Source organism: Xyrauchen texanus, chromosome 3 (assembly GCF_025860055.1).
Source record: "Xyrauchen texanus isolate HMW12.3.18 chromosome 3, RBS_HiC_50CHRs, whole genome shotgun sequence".
In the NCBI taxonomy this organism is placed as follows: Eukaryota; Metazoa; Chordata; class Actinopteri; order Cypriniformes; family Catostomidae; genus Xyrauchen; species Xyrauchen texanus.
In genome coordinates, this window is record NC_068278.1 from 57879876 (window position 1) to 57904516 (window position 24641).

General features: G+C 37.3%; 1 protein-coding gene across 2 annotated transcripts in view; it reads left to right on the forward strand.

Annotated features, from left to right (window-relative positions):
• LOC127631821 (ras-specific guanine nucleotide-releasing factor RalGPS1-like) overlaps positions 1-21048 on the forward strand; it is a 160019-nt gene extending 138971 nt beyond the window's left edge. The window contains exons 11-19 of one of the 2 annotated variants that reach the window (XM_052110185.1): positions 6850-6976; positions 8607-8758; positions 9119-9167; positions 10598-10678; positions 11244-11349; positions 13013-13105; positions 13203-13308; positions 13617-13708; positions 16756-21048. In XM_052110185.1, coding sequence (XP_051966145.1) covers positions 6850-6976; positions 8607-8758; positions 9119-9167; positions 10598-10678; positions 11244-11349; positions 13013-13105; positions 13203-13308; positions 13617-13708; positions 16756-16785 — 836 coding nt within the window. In that variant the 3' untranslated portion in view covers positions 16786-21048. The remainder of the gene's footprint in view (positions 1-6849; positions 6977-8606; positions 8759-9118; positions 9168-10597; positions 10679-11243; positions 11350-13012; positions 13106-13202; positions 13309-13616; positions 13709-16755) is intronic. The other variant, XM_052110193.1, reaches the window with a different exon arrangement.
• The last annotated feature ends 3593 nt before the right edge of the window (positions 21049-24641 follow it).

Consider the following 24641-nt stretch of genomic DNA (forward strand, 5'->3'; position numbering starts at 1 on the left):
AAGGTTCTAAACTGAAACTTCAAAAGGCCTGACACCAGTTTCAGTGGCTCACAATATTAGCCACATAATGAACATGTGGGTGTGGATTCCTGTTTCTCTTTGAACCGCATGGGGTTGTACATTGTAAACACTGTATGTTCAATAACGTACACACATTGTAAAACGCAGCCTTACTGTTCCAGAGAAGTCTAGTCACGCGATATGGCAAGCAAGCCAAGCTTTTCCACTTATAATGTAAGTATACCATCATTTGTAACCATGCTCCAGAGCATTATAACCAATTAACCAACTAAAACCGATTAATGCTATAAAGAGTAACATTGCAGTTTAGAAGTTGTTTGTTGGGTTACCATGGCAATCCGTAAGCATTCGGCCTCTCTCGCCAGTAACACATTGTATTCTCGTTCCAAGGCCAGAGGTGAACGTCTGCAACGTTTTCCCCTTTTTTATCCACACTTTCCAGATTTAATTGCCATCCTTTGCAGTAAACACAGTCCCAAGTCTACAAAAACAAAACATTTGGATTATTAAATAAAGACATTATGTGAACTAGACATTTTTCCCTCATGAAACACAATGTCCATCTGAGTATCATCACCAGATGATCTGACTAAATGTGATATAACACGATGGTTTTGGATATTGGTACCATTTGGTGTATTAGTAGTCATTCTTTCCAGAGTGTCCCCTTTTCACTTTCTTCTCGAATAACAACATTATTTCGAATATATTAAATATTTTTCAAAAGTTTGGACACACTAGACTGAATTTAAGTATGTTTCTCGTGATCTTAAAGGAATAGTTCATCCACAAGTAAAAATTGTAACATTTACTCAACATCATGTTGATCCAAACCTTTTATATTTTTAAATAAGGAAGTATAATTTGTAAATAAAAAAAATGAAGCCTAGTTTTAGAGTCATTAAAGGATTATTTCACCCAAAAATGAAAATTCAGTCATTGTTTACTCACCCCTGTGTTGTAATAACCCTATATGACTTTCTTTCTTTTTCTTAACACGAAGGGAGAAATTGTGAAATAATGTTGTGCTCAGTGATGTCATACAATGGCAGTTTATGGTGACCACCTCTTCATGATTCAAAAGGACACAAAAGTATCATTCAGAAGTCTAATAAATAATTTCATGAGACTCTAATTGTTATGAAAGCATACGATAACCAAAATCGAATGTATTATTTAGTGAAACTGTTGACTGACCTTTAATCTCCTGTGCATGTTCATTATTGGGCACGAGAGCAACAGTTCATGCAGCCCCCGCTCGCGACATTGGGGCACTCAAGCAAAAACTCATTTAGTTTATCTAAAAACAGGTCCACCACAGTGATAGTGACAACAGAACACAACACAGCTGCACACAAAACAGAGAACAGAACATACTAAACATGTCTGAAGAGTTTGAAGTCGACAAATTAATGCGTTTCTATGCCCAGCCGGTGCCAGTTCACACCAGACAGGGTTACCTGCACGATGCCGAAAAGAGAAAACAGGTGATCGATTGAATGTACGGTCGCTCGTCATGGTTGATTAGGACAAAAACTCTGATTACTATAGAAAATATACCTTTTATCGCATGTTGTTTGCCGTCAGGCTAGGACACTGTGTGACTGTGGCTGCCTGTCACCTGCTCTATGTTTCTGTTTGATTTCCGAGTACATTGTTAAAAGAAAATAAGGCTGGGCATAGAAATGCATATATTTATCTACTTTATATTATTTAAATTGAACATTATAACTTTTTTGAATGACATTTATACACGTTACCCCTATTTTTATTACCGCAACATGAAAAATGTATATATTATTTAAATTATGACATTGATTTAATGACACTTAGTTGCATTTCCCACCTCCCCGAGTTCTCGTTACTGCAACATAAAAAAAATATATATATACATACATCACCGTAGTACTCTTGTGGTGCTGCCTTTCATTTTCAATGCTTTAAATTTGAAAAAATCTGACCCAAAATATACATATATTTTCTGTATACATGAACATGTCATAATGGGAAAAAATACTGTTACGATAATGAGAATCATCATTGAAAACGATTGTAATGGTTATAGCATTCAGCCATTTTTTTATTTTAATTTATATTTTTTTACGTATTTGAGCCAGTTCACACCAGGTGGAGTTACTTAGGTTAGGACACTGTGTGACTGTGGCTCTCTGTCGCCGCCTATGTGTTTCTGTTTGATTTCCGAGTACATTGTTAAAAAAAACAAGGCTGGGCATAGAAATGCATCAGTTCTTGGACTACAAACTCTTCAGACATGTTTAGTAAGTTCTGTTCTCTGTTTTGTGTGCAGCTGTGTTGTGTTCTGATGTCACTATCACTGTGGAGGACCTGCGTTCAGATAAATGAAATGAGTTTTCATTAAACGCCCCAATGTCATGGGGGGCTGCGTGAACTGTTGCTCTCGTGCCCTATCATGAACGTGCACAGGAGGTCAACGGTCAGTGACATTTCCATTAAATAATACATTAGATTTCGGTTTGTTTCTAACTAAACCTTATCATGTGATTTCATAACAATCATGAGTCTCATGGAATAATTTATTCGATTACTGAATTATACTGTTGTGTCCTTTTGAAACTTGAAGAGGTGGTCACCATAAACTGCCATTGTATGACATCACTGAGCACAACATTTATTCACAATTTCTCCCTTCGTGTTGAGAAAAAGTAAGAAAGTCTTACAGGGTTATAACAGCACAGGGGTGAGTAAACAATGACTGCATTTTCATTTTTGGGAGAACTATCCCTTTAAGATTTTTTGTGACATTGTTTTGATGACAGTTACACATATTTTACTCCCCAATACTTATTACCACAACGTTAAAAGAGATGGTCATTATGATGTTGTTATTACCGCAAGGTGAAAAAGATATATTATTTTAATTGAACACCGTTACCTTTTTTTATTACAGTTATGCACATTTCACCCCCATTTCTCATTAGTGCAACAGGGAAAATTTATATATATTATTAAATTATGTTAATTTAATGACAGTTAGGCTCACTTCCCCGAGAAAACAATTATACATCACCGAAGTACTCTTGTGGGTGCTGCCTTTCATTTTCAATGCTTTAAATAAAAGAATATTTACATATATTTTCTCTATACGTGAACATGTAATAAAGGGGAAAAATACTGTTCCGATCATGAGAATCATCATTGAAAACTGTTGGAATGCTTATGAGAATTGCGTCCTGAAAATGATGTCACAATGCAAAAAATCTTTATTTTCTTTATGCAAAATTTAATTTAGGACTTATTTATTTGTCATTATTGATTTGGGTTACAAATGACATTTTCTTGACCGGTTTCATAAGAATCGCTCAGATAGTTTTGATTTGTTTAACATATTTTGGTTACTACATAATTATCATACTTCTGTTTGTGTTGTTTTGATGACTTTACCAGTATTCCAAAATGTGGAAAATAGTCACAATAAAGACTCAGCAGGTTTGTCCAAACTTTTGACTGGTAATGTACACGTTTCCTAATTGGTTTTCATTTATTGAAGGTGACGCTTGCGGCTGCAACGTCTCAGCCAACCTCAGCCACATGGTTACATCACAACAAGAATCGGGTTGGACTGCGGTCTTTCCTAGAGTCCTGGTGCGACTGGATGTTACGTAACCCATTTGATGTATTTGCAAAGACGTCCGGTGCTTTTGTAAGCCAAAGAGATGAAGTAGTATGCATCAGTATCTCCATGAATCTGTGGGCCAAGATTACGACACAGCAAAACGTGGAACATGTGTGCAGGAACCTATTGATTGCTAAGTATGGTGAACGCCCCATAAATGTGTTTAAATGGAAAAGTACAGGGAGTACACTAGCATACCTACAGCTCTGTCTCAGAGAACAGATGCACAGTATTTTTCAAATGCATCACTGGAAAACTATGAATAGTTGTAAGCGGCCAACTAGAGTCTTGTTCAAGGCAAAACCGTGTTTGTAACTGACAGGACTGAATCATAGACAGACTAGAGAGTTTCTTTTTTCTTTTTTCTCCCCGGGGCTGATCAATTCCAACATCAAATCCAATTGATTTCTCTCACCAGTGTCTGGAGAATATACAGAGTGGCCTCGAGAAATATTTGCACACTTAAGTCATACTTAAAAATGTCTGAATATATTTGATTATGTATTTACTGTGTTACTACATGTTGTTCTGCAATATGCCCACATTTTCTGCTGTTGAGGTATGGGTGGGGTTAGGATTAGCGGTTAGCAGTTAGAGTTTTGGGGTAAGGGTTGGGTTACGGTTAGGGGTAAAATTAACAGAGTAACTACAAATGTAATTCAATCCAAGTACTTTAAATGTAATTACATTGCAACAACATGTATGTACATAATAAGTGCATTGTATCTAATGGTTAAGTACATGGTTAAGTAGTTAAGGCCACCTAATATAAAGTGGGTCCTCATGGACGAAGAGTTTTTCATTGAATAATGAAAGAAAAAACAGTTTTCATTTTCATGTGAACTAACCCCTTAAACCATGAGTTTTATATGTTAAATGCTTCTGGAAACTGTGTATTAGATTATTAGGGAAATCATTTTAAATACGAGGCCCATTTGAAACAAACCAGACTTTACTTTCAGGTTGACAAGTCAAATGATCGCCCTTTAATTGCCTCCTCCGTCAAATGGTGCTGACGAAAAAGGGTAAAAGTCGTAAAGGGTAAAAATGTATGAAAATGTATCCCTTTCCAGTGAGGCCTGCATAATATCTCCGCAAACGAAATTTCAGCCAATAATCTGCCCAGTTTTCAATGGAAAACCCTTTTACCATTGTGCATGACTTGTTTTAACGTTTGCATTCCTACCTTTGCAAGCTTGTTCGAGTGTGATCAAACTGCGCAGTGGGTATAGATAGAGTCCTGAAGAGCACGCAAGCCGACACGTGAGCCAAAAGTGTCCGAGCAAATTGGGTTTCTCATCTCACCGTTACTTTTATAACACTAGCGGTTAGATTGAGGTGAAACGTTTTGGGTGCACATTGGACATTTCACCTTAGAACTGTCATGATGTGTATAATTAACCATGTAATGTCATATTGCAAACCTGTCACCATAGTAACACAATTTTCATGAGATCAGGCAGTACTGTAAAGTCTCACACCATCCATCCACTTTTACATTGTCAGACGCAACAGTACATCGACTCTGGGGCATTTGTTTAACAAGCCGGTAGCCAGACTTATTAATGAAGCTTTAATAAGGAACATTTTCCTAAACATCTCGCTGTTGTGTTTAAGGTATTTCCGTATTAAAAACATGTCCGCAAGGTATTTGTTTGAGCCATACCTTGATGTTAAACATGCAGGAAGAGACTGCCAACTGTTCGCTTGAGCGTTACAGTCACTCCATAAAATGTGTCCATACAGTAATTTGGCTCCTACTCAGGGAGTCTTCAGCAAACTTGCCCTGTTGCACCAGTTATGACTTTTTTAACATTTTAAATGGCCATTTGTGGAAAGCCAAATTAAAATAAAGGCTTTTAACGTCAATGTCAGAAGAAGTACCTTAAACGTGAATCTTCCTTTTATATTCAGTAACTAATTAAATCCCAACCAGTGATTTTTCTACAACAACAGAACGAGGTATTTCCACTAGAAGTAGACCGATATATCGGCCTTACCGATTAATCTGTGCAGATAGATGCTTTCTGGAACTGCCGGTTAACAGCCAAAATCTATGCTGATAGAGCAGCCTACAGCGGCCTCTAGAGGTGAAATAAAAACAATCACTGACACCTCGTGGGGATTTGCTGTATCTTAACCACAAATACATGCAATAGATTCTGGTGACCAACTTGGTGGAAAGTAGGAGTTAACCGATAATGGATTTTGTCGATAACCAATAACTAATGTGGGGGAACAGGCAGATTAATCGGACAAGGGGTTGACTGGGAAGAGAAATCGGCCTAGGATTTTACATAGAAACTAGCCCAAGAGTTGCTGCCGTGGAGGGGTGGTGGTGTCACTTTTAGGGGGGGAGGGTGTCGCAGCCCTTTTCTGCACATCGCTGCCTCATTTGGCACATCACGGTGGTGTTTTGTGGCCCGTTCTGCATTACGTTGCGGCTCATATCAGCTTAGTCCCGGTTCTCCCGATGGCCGGTCCACCCCTGATTGGCCCCAAAGTTCATAGGCCCACCGGGAAAATGCCCGGTATTCCAGATTACCAATCAGCCCTGAATCGGACGATAGTTTAGAAAAAAACCTAGTCTTTTCATACTGTGACAGACTTAAGCATTTACCTTTTATAGCCTATTTTACTAGATGAGGTTTAATGAGGAATGAGGTTTATTTTTGATTCTCAAGATATGAAGCTGGGACATATGTGCTGACGGGGCACGTATCCATATTGTTACATTTGACTTTGTATGCCCTCGCTTCAATATAGAACACTTGATTATCTAATCAAAATAACAAGATTATTGCATTGAAGTGAAAAAGTGATTGACATTTTGCTTAATAATGACTCTATATTTGTACAGCTACTTTTGTTGTGCATTAGAGCAAAAATAAGTAACAGTGGACTCAGAGGAGAACATGTGTGCAAAATCACGATCTCTGGCTCAATGTACTCTCTACGTTTTTCCTCTCACAGGACCGAATAATCATCTGAAAGATGAATGTGTCTCCCTCAAGAGGACTAGAGAATGATAGCATTTATTCTGTGGCCTGATTGCTAAAGCAGAGCTCTGTCAACAGAGCTCACATGTGTTTTCTTTCATTAGCTTTCATCGGCTGTGACGCCGAGAACGATCGGGATTTTATTATTTTGTCGTCTCTCTATCTTTCTTCCAGGTCCATCTGAGGTATCTCTCTTAACGAGGTATAATCGACGGCCCACCTGCCCTGATGCCACCGTGGGGGTCCATATTCCCACCCCTCCCCCGTCTCGCCACAGGAAGAGCCACAGTCTTGGCAATGCGTGTGTTATTTTTCCTCTTCACATAGAGTATTATACATGCTTGGGTGTTTAGATTTTAAGATACTGAAGTCGTTGAAGATGTGTGTAAAATTTTTTTTTTTTTTTAAACTTTCAGTAGACTCAACTATTAGGTCATTTTGATATTGTTGCATTTTTATACATTTTTTTTTTTGGCTAAATGTTTACTTAACCAGCTGCAACAACTGACAAGACATATTGTGCAGGGTAGCCCTGCCCACAGCGAAATCTCACTGTAGCTGTATATAAACTGTTTTGGGTGTAATCTGATTACGTTACTGTAATCCAATTACTTTTTGGTCAAAGTAGCACATTTGTTTATTATTTTAATCAGATTATTGTTACTGGCTTTCCATGAAGTTAATCGGGTTACTTCTTGGGTTCCACATGTTTTTCACATAATATTTTAATGTAGAATACGTTTAAAACATGAATTATATTCATATGAACATTGTTTAAGTCTCTGTGAGAGCCGAAGGGCGCGCACTCCATAACGACTCATTATAAGGGGGAAACGTAATGATGAAAAAGATGGAAATATAGACATTATTTTGAATTAATTGAGTGGAAAAATACACTTTTTGGGAGCACTTTATAATTAGGTTGTATTTGTTAACATTAGTAAATGCATTAGGTATCACGAACTAACAATGATTGATATATTTTTACTGTATTAATGTAAATGTTCATGTTAATTCATCTATAAGGGGTCATTGACAAGTAAGGTGTTCCGAGGTGATAAAAAAAAAAAAAAAAAAAAAAAAATTTATAAATCTATTTTATGTAAAGTTCGTGTTGTTTTAACACATTTTCTACACAAAAAATTAATTAAAAAATGTGATTTAATGATTTTAAAAATGAGTTTACGCAACGTAATCATATATTTAAAAAAATTATTATATTTTAAACATATTATGTTTCAAAGTGAAAAATATTTTTTACAAATATCGTGAATTTTTAATTCAAGAATATCAAGAAATTTTTTCACAGTTACACCAAATGACCTGAACAAAATGAGCATTTTTATAAAAAAATATATATATATATATTTAATTATATAACAAAATAATGATACTTGCGGGTCTAAAAAGGTCACATGACAACAATATTAATCATACTTTTAATTTGTATTCAAGTAATTGTTTTGTGTGAATTGCATTTTTGAATAATTTATTAGACGTGGACAAAAAAATTAACGTCACGTCACTGACCCTGTTAACTGATGTTAGCACATATATTATAATTTAAAGTATTAGTATATGTTGCAATTAATTTGAACCAAGATTAAGTGTAAATGTATTGTTCATTGTTAGTTCATGTTAACTGATGTCGTCAACTAATGTAACAAATGGAATGGCGTTTTATCGACTTTTCAGTGAAAGTAACTTACAATTTAAGTAACTGATCATTTTATGACCTTTTAGATGAAGTAATCAATCAAGAAATCTGATTGTAAATGTAAAGAAGTAAAAAGTCATTTATAGCAGATTACTTTTTGAGTTACTTACCCAACACTGACAATAAACATCAAACGTGTGTCACTTTCAGTGAGGACAGATAAATGAATCATCACTGATCGGGACACGTGTTACACTGATTATTTCTCTCTCAGGATGATGTGGCAGTTTGGTTTGGTGGAGAGTAAAAGTGCAACGTTACCCATAGAGAAACCCCGCCACCTGCTGGACGACAGCTTCTTGGAGTCACAGAGTCCATCCCGGAACAATCCACACTGCTCGTCTGTGTCCAATGGCATATCTATAGGTACCAGCACAACCGTTAACATTTTAACAATGGCTAGGGTCAGATATATAGTTAGTAACACAACCTTATTAAACGGGTTGTCGATTGGTCAATTCAACGTTCCAATCAGGATAAAAGACACAATATAGGAACAGCTTTGATGTGAAACATCTGTTCAGTAAGATATTGTGTATATTACCTGTGGTGATGGTGGCATAGTGGGCTAAAGCACATAACTGGTAATCAGAAGGTTGCTGGTTCAATCCCCACAGCCACCACCATTGTGTCCTTGAGCAAGACACTTAACTTAAAAAAGGGATTTGTTTGATTTGGAAAGAAGTAAAAGTGGTTGCACGGTTTATGTGATTTCTCTTTTATTAGGAAGCAGTCGGAGTTTGTTCTGTAATGACCTTTCTCCAGGGGTCGAGAGGTGAGACTGTCTCCTTTTGCTCAAATAATTCCATTGAAGACTAATTCAAAAATAATTATCAAATAAATGTTCTTGACATGTTTTTTGGAAAGTTATATGTTTTTATATGTTTTATATGTGTCCATATCACTGCAAAACACTGAGACATGCAGAACCTTTCATTGAAACATATTATATTTTCAGCTGTTTATGAGTAATTCACCCAAAATCATCATTTTCTCATCCTTTTGTCATTCCAAATCTACGTGACTTCCTCCCCAAAATACAAAAAGAAACATCTGGCAGAATGTTCACGCTGATTTTTTTCCCCCAAAAAGTGAAATAATTGTATTCATTTATTTTTTGTTTTTCATTTCTGTTCAAATTCATTGTATTGCAAAGAGCAAAATGAATATTCTGAAAATAAAGGAATCTTCCGGGTTCAATACAAGTTAAACTCAATCGACAGCATTTGTGACAATGTTGATTACCACAAAAAATACTTCTGAATTGTCCTTTTCTTCAAAAGAAGCAAACATTGGGGATACAGTGAGGCTCTTAGAGAGACACTGGAGAAAACGCACATTTTAAGTTTGGAGGTGCAATTTAGGACAAAAAGTTCAAAAGAAAAATATATAACTGCACACTCCATCCATCCATCTTCAACTGCTTATCAGAAGTCGGGTCGCGGGGACAGCCGCTCCAGCATGGGGCCCCAAACTTCCCTATCCCGAGCCACATTAACCAGCTCTGACTGGGGGACCCCAAGGCGTTCCCAGGCCAGTATGGAGATGTAATGTAAGCCTTTATCAAGGTTGGTTGCTGAAACGTTGGTAAGAAAATAAACTTGTTACAGAGTGTGTAGTTATATAATTTTCTTTTTACAGTGAGGCTCTTACAATGGAAGTCAATGGGGCAAATTTCTGAAGGGGTTATTGACAGAAATGTGAAGCTTATCATTTTATAAATGCACATAAATTAAAGCTGCACTATGTAACTTTGTGTTCTCTAGTGACATCTGTGGTTGAAACGTAAACGTAATTTGCAGAAGAACACGTTACGTCAGTCGTGTTCTGGCGATACTCTTCTGGCGGGTGAATCTCCCAGTTTGAGCTTACTGGGACATCACCTGTGTCTGATCATGACTGAAGCCGGAGTCATTATGTGCTATGTTCATGTTGATATTATGTTATACGATTAAACATTTGAAACGGAAATATTACTTGCTTTGATGAAGGTAAACATTACTCTCATTTACATATTTGATTGAATTTTACGCTTTTCATGAGGGTGATTAAATGATGACAGGATTTCCATTTTTGGGTGAACTGTCCTTTTAACATTTGCATGAATTAAAAAATAGCCTAGAGTCCCTGTATATTGTGTGGCCCCCAAAAAGGGCTCAAACCTCAATTTGGACCCTAATCACATTGTGCAATATGTACAAACAGGGGGCGCATGTACGCCACTCTGGGCCCTAACTGGAGGGTTCCTCATCGCAACTCCCCTAGAGGTCGCAGCCATGCCCACAGGTACCAACTGGGTCAAAGGTCACCTTCTTCATACCTCTGGGGCATCGGGTTCCCCTGCCTTCTCAAGCAGCGCCTTTTCTTTCTTGTTTCCCGCTCTTTTCACTGCAAACATATTTTTAGTACGGAGTATTTTTGTCTTATTTTAAGGTAACAATATCAAAACATCCTTAAAACAAGAAAAAAGAAGCAGAATCACATAAGATATGAAGTCTTGTTTTCAGAGAAATCAGGTCTGGACCAGGCCTGATATCTGTTGAGTGAGGTGTCTACTGGGTGGAGGGAAACTTTTCTGTCCTACGTCCAATGCTCTTTTTTTAACACTCTCAGCTCACTGAGCTCTCTCTGTCTGTGTGTGTTTGAGGTGAACAGGTGTGAATCACACAACCATTATACTATAAGGGCTCATTACACCCTCACAAAAACAACAATCACCATTTGTCCTCTGAACGCTCCAGCGTTAATAGTAGTACATGCAAAAATACACACAGATACACACACACACACACCGATGCATTGGTCAGGTGTTTCAAAAGTGTTGAAACTAATGTGATGTCCCATTGCGCAGTCCATCAGTAGCAGAACCCAGTCTGAGTCTTGGAGTGGCGGGTGGATTCACGATTGAGGGTCCGTTAAAGAGGAAGACCCTGCTGAAGGAGGGCAGGAAACCAAAGGTGAACAGGAAAACCTATGGATGAAATCTTGTTTAATCTTTCATTAAAATTACAATTATTGCACCAGGATATAAAACGAATGTTCTTGCCGTACCCCGAGTCACTATGGTAAGCCTAAATAATGGGAACTGTCAGGCTTTCATCCTTTTGTTTACTTCATGTCTGTAAACAAGAAAACAAATGTCCGGCGAAACTTTAAAACGACTTATATATTTGTGTATTTTTGAATATTTGGAGCCAGTTTATATGAGGGTGTCTTGAACTACTATGTACTTAAGCATTTGATACACGGTACTTACTATGTAGTAAATACACAGATGAGCCAAAACATTATGACCACTTACCACATTCTGTTGGTCATCGGCGTGCTGCCGAAACGCTGACTTGGTGCCAATCCGCCGAGGCATGGACTCTACAAGACCCCTGAAGGTGTGCTGTGGTTTCTGGCACCAAAACATCAGCAGCAGATTCTTCAAGTCCTGTAAGTTGAGAGCTGGAGCCGCCGTGGATCGGACTTGTTAGTCCAGCACATCCCACAAATGCTCAGTCGGATTGAGACTATGGGAATTTGGATGCCAGGGCAACACCTTGAACTTGAACATGTTCCTCAAACCATTCCCGAAAAATGTGTGCAGTGTGGCAGGGCGTATTATCCTGCTGAAAGAGGCCACCGACATCAGGGAATACTGTTGCCATGAAGGGGTGTACCTGGTCTGCAACGATGTTTAGGTAGGTTGCATGTGTCAAATTGACGTCCAAATGAATGGCCGGACCCAGGGTTTCCCAGCAGAACATTGCCCAGAGCATCACATTCCCTCCACTGGCTTGTCATCTTCCCACGGTGCATCCTGGTCCATCACTTCCCCGGGTAAACGCCGTACACGGCTGTCCATGTGATGTAAAAGAAAACAGGATCCTCCCATATCCATCATTAATATTTTCTTGTGACTTGTGCCACAGTAGACCTTCTGTCGGTTCGGACCAGGCGGGATAGCCTTCGTTGCCCTCACTGGTCCTCGTCCATCACTTGAGCCTTGGGCACCCAAGGTGTGTTGATGGTTTGTGGTGTGTCCCTCCTCAGACCACTATCAGTAGGTACTCACCACTGCTGAACATGAGCACCCCACAAGCCTTGCCGTTTCAGAGATGCTCTGACCCAGTCGTCTGACCATAACAATTTGGCCCTGGTCAAAGTCGCTCGGGTCTTTACTCCTTTCCATTGCCCCTGCATTCAACACGTTGACTACAAGAACTGATTGTTCACTTACCATCTAATCTACCCAGACCTTGACACATGGCCTTGTTAGGAGATGATCAACATTATTCGCTTCACCTGTGAATGGTCATAATGTTTTGGCTCATCAGATGCATGTGTTACACTGTCAATATTAACCCCTACCCCTAAACCTACCCGTACCTCAATCTCAGTAGAAGCAAATGTGAATCTTGTGAGAATTTTGCAGAACAACATTTAGTTACACAATAAATACATTGTATTGTATTGTATGTATTTTAATGGTAGTACATAATAGTTAAAGACAGCTAATATAGAGTGTGACTGAATTGTTTTCCAATAAACCTGAAATATTGTTTTATACTTATAATCAAAGATCTAGAGTATACATAATTAGTTTTATATATTGTTTTTGTTTATTTTTTTCAGCTGGCCTCGTGGACGCGGTTTTGGATCACACTGTCTGGTTCCACACTCATATTCTTTGGATCTAAAGCGCTACGTGCCACAGACAGAAAACATGTGAGTGATTTTGCATATTTATGCTATCATATTTTACTTAAAGTGTCTTAATGCAAGATGAACATCACTTTATGGAATCTCACTCCATAAATCACAGTACAAGTCTTCACCGTGTAAGAAAGTGTCAGTTTTGGGCTGGATGGTGGTACTGCCAGATGACCCGTCTCAACCCAACATCTTTCAACTCAACGATCCTGATAAAGGTAAATCTTTTCCACCAAGGGTTTAGTTTAGTTTAGTTTAAAGTGGACAAATATATCAATTAGGGTGTTTTTACACTTGAATCCTCTTTAAAAGAAACAAACGCGTACCCCTTTAAGTGGACCAAAAGTGGACTGAGTGAAAAAGGATCCAGTTCTCTTTGCATCCACACTGTCTGTGACCTTGAAAGTGGACTCAGATCTCTTTTTGGTCCACAATTTTGCATTCATATGATGTCATTTGTATGCCCCACTTAGCCCCCCTCAGACCTCGCCATGCATAATTTTAGCAGCATCTCTGTATTTCTCAGGTAACGTTTACAAGTTTCAGACCAGCGATCGCTTCGCTGCAATCATTTGGCACAAAAACCTGGAGGAGGCGTGTCGGAGGAGAAGAACTCAGGTATCCCCAACTTACACCATCAGTGACGACAGCTGGACAAACCAAACCAATACAAGTGTTTTAGCAATAAAGTAAAAACTAATAGAGCTGGGCAGTAAAACAAAAATCGGACCCACTTTATATTAGGTCTTTAACTACGTTGTACTTTGTAGCATTTAATACACTGAACTTATTATGTACATATGTGTCGTTGCATTGTACATACATTTAAAGCACCTGCATTCCCTGTTAATCTCGTCAATGAAATCACTGAAGAAAACGCTAGTTGACGAAGGTTTTTTATTTCATCAACAATAACGAAGACGAGACAAAAAAGCTGCATCATGGCGAAAAACTCTATGTACCCGTCATTGGGTCAAAAAGGGGGCGCTATATAGCGAAAAAAAAATGTATGCTTAAAACATTAAAGTATCCATATACGTAAGTCAGGCTTATGAGATATCATTTGAAAGCTTAGAATCTGAACTTTTCAGAGATAACAATCACTTCTGCGTTTATGTTGCCTAAAATAACAAAGTAAGGCCTCAAAACATTCACGTTGAAAATTAGCGCCCCCTAGAGGTAATGAGGTAGAAATATTTATATCAAAATAAAAGTCCTTCACATAGCACCTAAATGGACAAGTCATATATCAAATGAAAGCTCTCATTCTCAGGAATGTGACTGTACAGTGTTTATATACTTAAATGTTTGAATATTTGTTTCAGTTTGACACTTTTCTTTGTCCATTTTGCACATCATCATCAACTAAAAGATATTATTTTTCTTTACAAAAATGACATAAAACTGATTAAACTTATTTTATATGACATGATGAAATATTGACTCATTTAAAGGAAATTTTCGTCAAGACACAAACTTTGACTAAAACAAAAAACTGTGAAAAAATGTACACTGTCTGCATTTAACTACATCTGTAGTTACACTGTTTACCTCACACCTAATTAAAATCCGAACCCCTAAACCTACTCGTACCTCAACCTCAGTAACCGTAAATGTAGTTACGCAATAAATACATTGCATTTTATGTATTTTGATGTCAGTGCATTGTTAAAGACACCAAATGTAAAGTGGGACCCAAAAATCTTATATCAAAGGATTTTATATCACAGTAACAGTACAAATCACTATATAGTTATTTTTATTGGATATTATTGGATATTTAACCAGTATCCAGTTCACCCAAAAATCCTCTCATGACTCACCTTTAAGCCATCCCAGATGTGTATGACTTTCTCTCTGCAGCAGAACCGAAGTGAAGATTTTTATAAGCACATTTCAGCTCTTTTTGTCCATACAATGCAAGTAAACGGGTGCCATCAGTCTGCTGGCGGTTTGACGGTCCAAAAAGCATATTTAGGCAGCATAAAAGTAACCCACACGACTCAATCAAGTAATGTCTTCTGAAGCAAACTGATAGGTTGGTGTAAGGAACAAATTGAGGATTAAAGCGTTTTTGACTTTAAATCATGAGAGTATTGTCTTAGTTGGGTGCACTAACCCTTTAATGTGTAAAAAATTAAATTATACTTATATTTTAGTAACCAAGTCTATTAGATAATCCAGTTATTACATACTTGTGATTTAGGACTTGATGGATATAAACCAAAAGAAAAGATTATTCGTAACAAATGAATCTTAAAACTGGCATCAGTGCAAAAACAAAAACAAAATATTAGTCTTAAAGAGCACCTATTATGGTTTTTCAAATATGACCTTTCATGTAGTGTGTTTTATCGCTGTTTGTGAATGTAAAAAAGTCTGCAAAGTTTCAAAAATCAAAGCGCACGACAAATGGAGTTATTAACTCCCAAACGCCCATTTCACACATCCTCCGTGTGCAGTGCGTATGCGGTACAGGAGCAGCACGCGCTATAGTGTTTCACATATGCTGCGTTTGCAGTGCGCTACTGATCCGCAGTTTCTGTGTGCCACAAAATCTAAAATGTGTAAGTAATTTTGATTTTAAATCCAAACGTTAACTTTGACATTGTTTAAGACATTGAAACAGTATGAAAATTATCATCATCAACAATAATCATTGTGATTCTTTCTTTTACATGTAGTTCGAGTTGTTGACAGAAGAAAAGCTATCTGTTCCTAAGAAGGAGAAGAATGAGACGCATTTGGGTTCACTCTGTCTTTTTTAGTGTTAAAAAAAATCATATAGGATGGCATTTTGCAACTTTTGGGACTATAATCATACTTTTTAGTTTTTCTTGACCCTGTAATTTAGTAACTGTAGAACACATGAACTGAAACTATGCGTATATGATGAAATTATTACAGTTTCTTGTCAATCTATGTCTATTTTAATGTGAACAATGCGCTGCCACTTTAATTCAGTGCGGTGCAGCACAGCAAAAATAGACTCGGTGCGGAAACCATCGCTGCACTGCTGTATACGCACCGCAACTGGAACGGATCGACGGACTGCATCCGCGTGCAGTGTAAAAGATCTAACCTGTTAACATGGGTATGGAAAAAAATCCGCACCGCAAACGGAGTATGTGTGAAACGGGAGGCACCCCGGAGGCATTCTTACCAGATGCCCAAACCACCTCAACTGGCTCCTTTCGACTTGCCTTTAAACAAGTTCTATAATCAAGTCATGAAGAAACTTTGACTCATTGATGGATGTTAGTATTTCATTAAAGTGAATGTTTATCTCCCTGAGTGCCGACATGTTTGTGTGACGTCACACACCTGCATCTCGGCCATCTTGTAACTTCCGATATTTCGAGATGAATGAAACGCAGCATAAATGCGGCAAGTCGTGTCGTTGCTTGGCAAAGGTACGTGACTAAACTCCACCTCACGTTACAGCCTTCAATAACAAGGTCTTCCTCGTCTTGACTTGTTTGAGACACGTCTCGCTAACGTATTTTCGCATTACTCCATGTTTCTTCACCGCTCTCACGTGTAAATAAGGCTCTCCTGCCCACTGATAGACGCGCAAATATATCTGTCGCAGTAGAAAGCGTATAGTAAAATCTCTACCATCTCACATCATAACTCACATATAATTGCTCTTTCCACTCTTTTAGATACCAGCAAATCTCATGTCGTTTGAGTAAATGGAGTTAGCTCAAGCCTGAAGATGTTTAATGTGCCAAAGGTCCACACAGACGAGGTGAACGCTTTGGTTCAATGGAAGGATGAATGAAATGGTGAAAAACCTTCAACATTTGATTGAAGAGTCCACTGAACTTGTCGTCCCCACTGAAGATGTTTCAGACCTTGACTCAAGATGGAGATTTGCACGTTAGTTTGTAGGTCTGGTGAAGGAGATGGTAAGAAATGAGGTCTGGGGGGGCCTGGTTACAGGATTAGCCCCCTCCAAACTCCATCTTATATGGAGACATTTTGGGTCTCAAGGTGACCGTGTCGCTTCACCTATGCTAGACGTTGTTACATTTTGGGGATTCAATTATACACAGATGCTCAGGATAGCTGTTGATCCCAAGTTAAAAGGGAAAAGGCATAACAGTGCCGCCCACGATTTGGTCAATCAGTCCCAAACGATGATTGTGAGTCTTGTTGGTCTGTTGCGTATGTTTACTGTAAAAGGCCAAAGCAACAGGAATTTATAAGCACTAAGAGTCGTACACAAACAAAGTTGGATCACAACAATTCCTCCGAGGTAACATTTAAACCTGCTATTGATGTCTTTTACTTACAAATGCATCAAGGTTGCCAAGAGTAGCATAAATCTGTGCATCTCCATTTTGAGCACTTCTTTTCAAAGATGGCCACATTTATTTCTGAAATGTGACGTTGTAAATAGGGAGTCCGTGTGCGTTGGCAGGGCTGGTTTGAACAATGTTTGTGAGTGTGACTTGTTTACATCAGGGATTCTGAATTCAATATCAGTTTTAGCTCTTTTATACTTGTGAATGCTTGCATTTGGCTTTAAGTATTAAGTTATAAATTTGTACTTATTTTTTTTGTTTTTGACGAATAAATGGTTTGACTGATTTCATGTAGGTTTTGCTTACACCACATCACGACATTGTCAAGGTTAACCCTCCTATTGTGTTCAACATCTGACGTATCATACAGCTTTTGCGTTTGCTGGTCAGTTTTGACCTGGTGGTGTTTTAAGATTATAAGCTTATTTAATCAAAAACCATATTGTAGCTCATTGTCAACTTCTTAGCTGTTCATACTTTTAAAAATATCTATATTTTTGGCATGTTACCTGAAAAATTAATGTTGTTATGTATGATATCATTTCTTTTTTTTTTTGTATTATTATTAAAATAAATGATTAAATCTTTAAAAATTTAAAATATACATTAACTACAGCAAAATCAGTGTGGTACATGTTAAGATATATTTTTTATCAAAGTTTACATGAAATTTCATTTGAATATAACATTGCGTTAAATTTATATAAATATTTAAAGTGAGAATTTTCCTATTAACTTCCATATTAGTTACTCAGAATTACCCCTGAAAAACAACTCAGAAATTAAAATTTACTCATCCAAATAATTTTTTTTTTCAACCAGACAAAATCAAACAACTATAAAACACAACTACACAACATCTGTACTTGTATACAATGTTTTTTAAATGAAATATATCATGAGCTGCTGGATGTTAATGTGTGATTGTGCTGCAGAGGGCAGCAGAGTCAAGTGTGAACTTTTCTTTCTTCACATTATTTATTGTAACACCTCCCTTAAACAGTTTTTCCTTTATATTTGTTGCATCTGTTTTGTCAGTTCTGTGTTTGAGTGTGTATCCATGTAAACTATGTTTGTAAACAAGATGTGTGTTTGAGAGTTTGGCAAAGAGGCTAAATGCAAGTAAAGTAATTTTAAGAAAAATCGAATTCATAAATGTGCAAAAATATCTGCATAATCTCAAGTGTTAAGCCACAAAACATGTAAAAATTTGATAAATAAGTTAAATAAGTTCTTCTAAAAATCTGAGTCACAAAGTTTGGTTCCTGTATGAAAAAGATGTGATATTTAAAAATGATTATTTTCCTCTACAGGCCAAAAATGAGCTGAACGCAATAGGAGGGTTAAGCCAGTTGAAAATGTGACAAATGTTGGAAAACTGTTCTGACAAATATGTTACTGTCACAGAAAAACTTCTATCGCACAAAATTAATTTAGCAGTTGTCCCATTTGTTTTTTTGAAAGGGTATTTTTTAGCTGGAAAAACAAAATGCAAAAAGGCAACAAAGTTTTTATATGATCTCTCCATAAACACACTTATTTTCCATTGAGCTCATCTCATAAACATGAAAACTGATTCTTTTGACTTGTTCTTTTGTCATTTACTGGTTGAATGTCACGAAACCTGTCAAAAACATGGTCACATTTCACCCCAAACTTAAACAAGAAATTATATTTTGCATAAAGAAAATGAAGGCCCAAAATGTTTTTTTCTCCCCAATTCTCATTAATTTAATGCAGTAATGCCAAAAAAGAAAAAAAAATGTTCTTTAAAAAATCTCATCACTCAAATTATAATATAATATCTCATATTTATTGAACATTGCAGTATTTGGTCATTTATGTTAATGTTGATATTTGTTCAGTAATCATTGTCATTGTCAAAATCATTGTATTACAGTAATGATAATCACCATTTACAATAATGAAAGTGTCAGAAGGGTAATGAATTTGATACATAATGAGGCAGATTAAATCATTTTTACAATAGCTGCGTTACAGTAAAGAGATGCATTACGGTAATGATCATTTGGGGTAGCAGGGGTGCTTAATTGTCATCAAATAATGTCACAATTATACAAATTGTATCAGTCCATAAATAGGCCCATTGTCTCATGATTATTATTATTATTGTTGTTTATCTTTGATTTTGGTGTGAAATGTTATCTGGACGTGTTTTCGTGATGCTATTGTCATTTACAGTAAATATTAAAGGAGCAGCTTGCATGTTTGCAGCTGGATACTCAAATACATGTAATGACGTGTGAATGTGACGCTGAAGAGAACTGATTTAAAGAGAGTATTGAGTTTGAAGAGATATCTATTCTTTGATGTCTGTTAATGTCGGTTTAGCTATGAGCCATCTGACAGCGCCAAATGAAGTTGTCGTATAAAGAGGACGTTTTAGAGTTTAAAAAACCTCGTTCATATTCAGAGTGAAAGAACAGCATTGGTCACTAAAGTGTAGTTGTGTGTAAATGTATTTCTCATATTTTGTTGTGAATGAAGTTTGTGTTTTAAGGCACGGTTGTGTCTGAATGAAGTCTAACTCTTGTAGATGTACCGTGTGTTTCTGCCAATGAAGGAGAATTCACCGTCTGTCTGGAGTACTGTACACACTCTCTGAAATACAACTCAAAGTCAAATACTTTTAGAAAGTTTCACACTAAACAGTCCAAACCAGCTTTGCTTCATTGAGTTGCCATTAAAGGAACAGTTAATCCAGAAATGAAAATTCAGTCATTATTTATTCACCTTCATTTCGTTCCAAACCTGTATGCTGAATTTTGTTTTCCTGGAACAGAATCTTCTAAATAAAAAGAACAACATCAAGGAACATAAACGATTACAGAATTTTCAATTTTGGGTGAGCTATCCCTTTAAAAGTGTATTTCCATACCCTCCTCCCAACACTCTAATGGTAATATCACTGCTGGCTCGCAGCATACTGAGTTTTAATAGTGATTTGATATTTGTTGCGAGTATTATTCCCGTTGCATCAGTTGCATCTTTCATATGTGTTAGAATTAAACCAGTGTGTCAACCACTTTAAATAGGCACTTGTTTTTGAAGAAAGTTGTATTTGTATTGTCCAACATATGATGATGTCACAATCATACATAAACATGTTTTTGCATTGAAACGCAAAGACGTGCATGTACAGGAGCACTGCATGTAAATGATGTTTTTTGTTTTTTTTCTGCTGTAACTGAATTGAAATCTCTTGTTTTATTGCCATGTAAATATGTTGCTAAATTATTTCCTATTTGTGATACATTGCGGCATATCAGCTAAACTGCTCCGTCTCCTGTACATCCATTAAATGCCAGTGGAAATAGGTTTGTTTTGTTGAAGACTTCTTATTTGAATTAGTTCTCTGTTTAGTCCTGCAAGAGACGGGTCAATGTTAGGAAATTGTTATGCATTATTGATGTTTATTATCAATGTATTATCAGTTTGATTTTCTAATTTAACATGAGCTCAGGTTAAAACGTATTTGTTTGTAGTTTAAGAGGATGCAAATATCAAACATATGAATTCTTCATTGTTGAATAGCACACTATAGTACCAACCTGACTGCTAAACAAATTAACTCATTACATTTGTTCATATCTAAAGGAGTCCATAAAATTGCATTTCTAAATAAATGATCAATCTTTTTCAACAGTTTGCAATTATACATAATTTGTAGACACATCATTGTAGTTTGTTGCAGTGTATGACCTGATTACAGTATGATATGAAGGTTGGTCGATCTGATACCAAGATCCAGCGATTCAACATTTCTGGATTGGAGTTCCTCCTTGTTCGGTCAAAGATTGTTGGTATGTTTATTTATTTGTTCATTTAAAATCAATTTAAACATATTTAACCTCCAGCAAACTTTGCAAAAAAGCAGGGCTTCATATTGAACATCAACACATGGGCCAAATGGTCTTCCTCATTGTCAAGCACAAGGTAAAATTAATGTTGTAGGATGTAGGTAGAGAGAGCATCTGTTATTACGGAGTAGGTTTTTAACTTATAATAAATTATGCTGGTTTGCAATGTCTAGTATTTGATGCAGGGCCAACCCGTCCTATAGGACATGGCTGAAGGGACCCATAAATATGTCAAGTCAATAATCACTTCATGATAACATTCAGAAACATCAATGACTTTTATTTTGAAATTGGCTTTGCCTTATGGCTCCTTGCCACACATGCGATCTTTCCATGCAACACGCGTGGACCAGATCATGAAAAACTAAAAAAACAACAACAACAAAAATAAAAACATATTCAAGAACAAGATGAGCTCTGAATAATCACCAGATGACAACTAAGCATTTCCGGTAGCTGCCCAACGTTCAGAAGGAATTTTGGATCATTCTTCGTTACAGAACTGCTTCAGTTCAGACATATTTTTAGGATGCGTTGTGTGAACGGGTCTCTTGAGATCATTCCACAGCGTCTCTATTGGGTTAATGTCTGGGCAATGTTTTTGGTGGAAAGCAGCGGCTTCCTTCGTGGTGTCCTGCAATGAACACCATACCAGTTTAATGATTTCTGTATAGTACACTCATGAACAGAGATGTTAACCAGTTCCAATGATTCCTTCAAATCTTAATCTGTCATTCTAGGGCTCTTTTACACCTCTTTTTACATTCTGTGGTGTGCCCTTTGAGTCATATTGGCTGGACGGCCACTTCTAGAGAGAGTACCTATAGTACTAAATCATCTCCATTTATACATAGAGAAAAACAACTTTAAATCTCGCAAAAGAGCTTGGTTTGGCCCAGCCTAAATTGTTTTAGAACTGTTAATAGGTTATAAACATCTTATCATTAGGAGTTTAATAGGTCATTGGGATTCACCTGTACATGAAACTCCCATTAAAAACTTCCATCAAATCCAGTTACTTGAATCATGTTCTACACCACAATGAAAATTATATCTAATCATTCATCTTCTCTCTCTCTCATGCACTCGCTCTTCTTGTTCCTTTTGCCAAACTTTGACCACTGGGACATAAACTCTCTCTCTCTCACTTTATTAGGCACACCTGTACACCTACTAATTCATGCAATTATCTAATCAGCCAATCGTCTGGCAGCAGTGTGATTCATAAAATTATGCAGAGACTTTCAACTCTAAACACATCTGTGGGTCATTTCACTTCATTTTAATGTACATTGTTATATTTTATTTTGTTATCTCTGTGCAATACAATTCTATTCATTAACATTAATAAATGCATTATTATATATGTGCATTATCACATTCAGAATCAATGGGTTCATCCAAAAACTGAAAACCTTTGATTTCAGAGGCTTTTTCTGGAGTTAGTATGAAAATAAGGTGCATTTCAAACTGTTCTGAGACCAGTGCAGACAGACAGCACACTTGAGGTTTAGTCATTCACTAAATAGGGAGCAAGGGAGCATCATATATCTCTCTAAGTGCGTTCACTCCTAAAATCTGATCAAAAGTTCAGTTTCAGCTGCAGATGATGTTTGGATCTCAACATGTTTGACAGACACGTGACAATGATAATCAGTACATACAGTGAGGAAAATAAGTATTTGAACACCCTGCTATTTTGCAAGTTCTCCCACTTAGAAATCATGGAGGGGTCTGAAATTGTCATCGTAGGTGCATGTCCACTGTGAGAGACATAATCTAAAAAAGAAAAACCAGAAATCACAATGTATGATTTTTTAAATATTTATTGGTATGTTACAGCTGCAAATAAGTATTTGAACACCTGAGAAAATCAATGTTAATATTTGGTACAGTAGCCTTTGTTTGCAATTACAGAGGTCAAACGTTTCCTGTAGTTTTTCACCAGGTTTGCACACACTGCAGGAGGGATTTTGGCCCACTCCTCCACACAGATCTTCTCTAGATCAGTCAGGTTTCTGGGCTGTCGCTGAGAAACACGGAGTTTGAGCTCCCTCCAAAGATTCTCTATTGGGTTTAGGTCTGGAGACTGGCTAGGCCACGCCAGAACCTTGATATGCTTCTTACAGAGCCACTCCTTGCTTATCCTGGCTGTGTGCTTCGGGTCATTGTCATGTTGGAAGACCCAGCCTCGACCCATCTTCAATGCTCTAACTGAGGGAAGGAGGTTGTTCCCCAAAATCTCGCAATACATGGCCCCGGTCATCCTCTCCTTAATACAGTGCAGTCACCCTGTCCCATGTGCAGAAAAAACACCCCAAAGCATGATGCTACCACCCCCATGCTTCACAGTAGGGATGGTGTTCTTGGGATGGTACTCATCATTCTTCTTCCTCCAAACACGGTTAGTGGAATTATGACCAAAAAGTTCTATTTTGGTCTCATCTGACCACATGACTTTCTCCCATGACTCCTCTGGATCATCCAAATGGTCATTGGCAAACTTAAGACGGGCCTTGACATGTGCTGGTTTAAGCAGGGGAACCTTCCGTGCCATGCATGATTTCAAACCATGACGTCTTGGTGTAATACCAACAGTAACCTTGGAAACGGTGGTCCCAGCTCTTTTCAGGTCATTGACCAGCTCCTCCCGTGTAGTTCTGGGCTGATTTCTCACCTTTCTTAGGATCATTGAGACCCCACGAGGTGAGATCTTGCATGGAGCCCCAGTCCGAGGGAGATTGACAGTCATGTTTAGCTTCTTCCATTTTCTAATGATTGCTCCAACAGTGGACCTTTTTTCACCAAGCTGCTTGGCAATTTCCCCGTAGCCCTTTCCAGCCTTGTGGAGGTGTACAATTTTGTCTCTAGTGTCTTTGGACAGCTCTTTGGTCTTGGCCATGTTAATAGTTGGATTCTTACTGATTGTATGGGGTGGACAGGTGTCTTTATGCAGCTAACAACCTCAAACAGGTGCATCTAATTTAGGATAATAAATGGAGTGGAGGTGGACATTTTAAAGGCAGACTAACAGGTCTTTGAGGGTCAGAATTCTAGCTGATAGACAGGTGTTCAAATACTTATTTGCAGCTGTATCATACAAATAAATAGTTAAAAAATCATATATTGTGATTTCTGGATTTTTTTTTTTAGATTATGTCTCTCACAGTGGACATGCACCTACGATGACAATTTCAGACCCCTCCATGATTTCCAAGTGGGAGAACTTGCAAAATAGCAGGGTGTTCAAATACTTATTTTCCTCACTGTAGATTCACCATTTACAATGTATCATTTTATTTTAACATGATTGTTGGTGATTTGTTGATGCTGGACATTACTTTAAATCAGAATGATTTA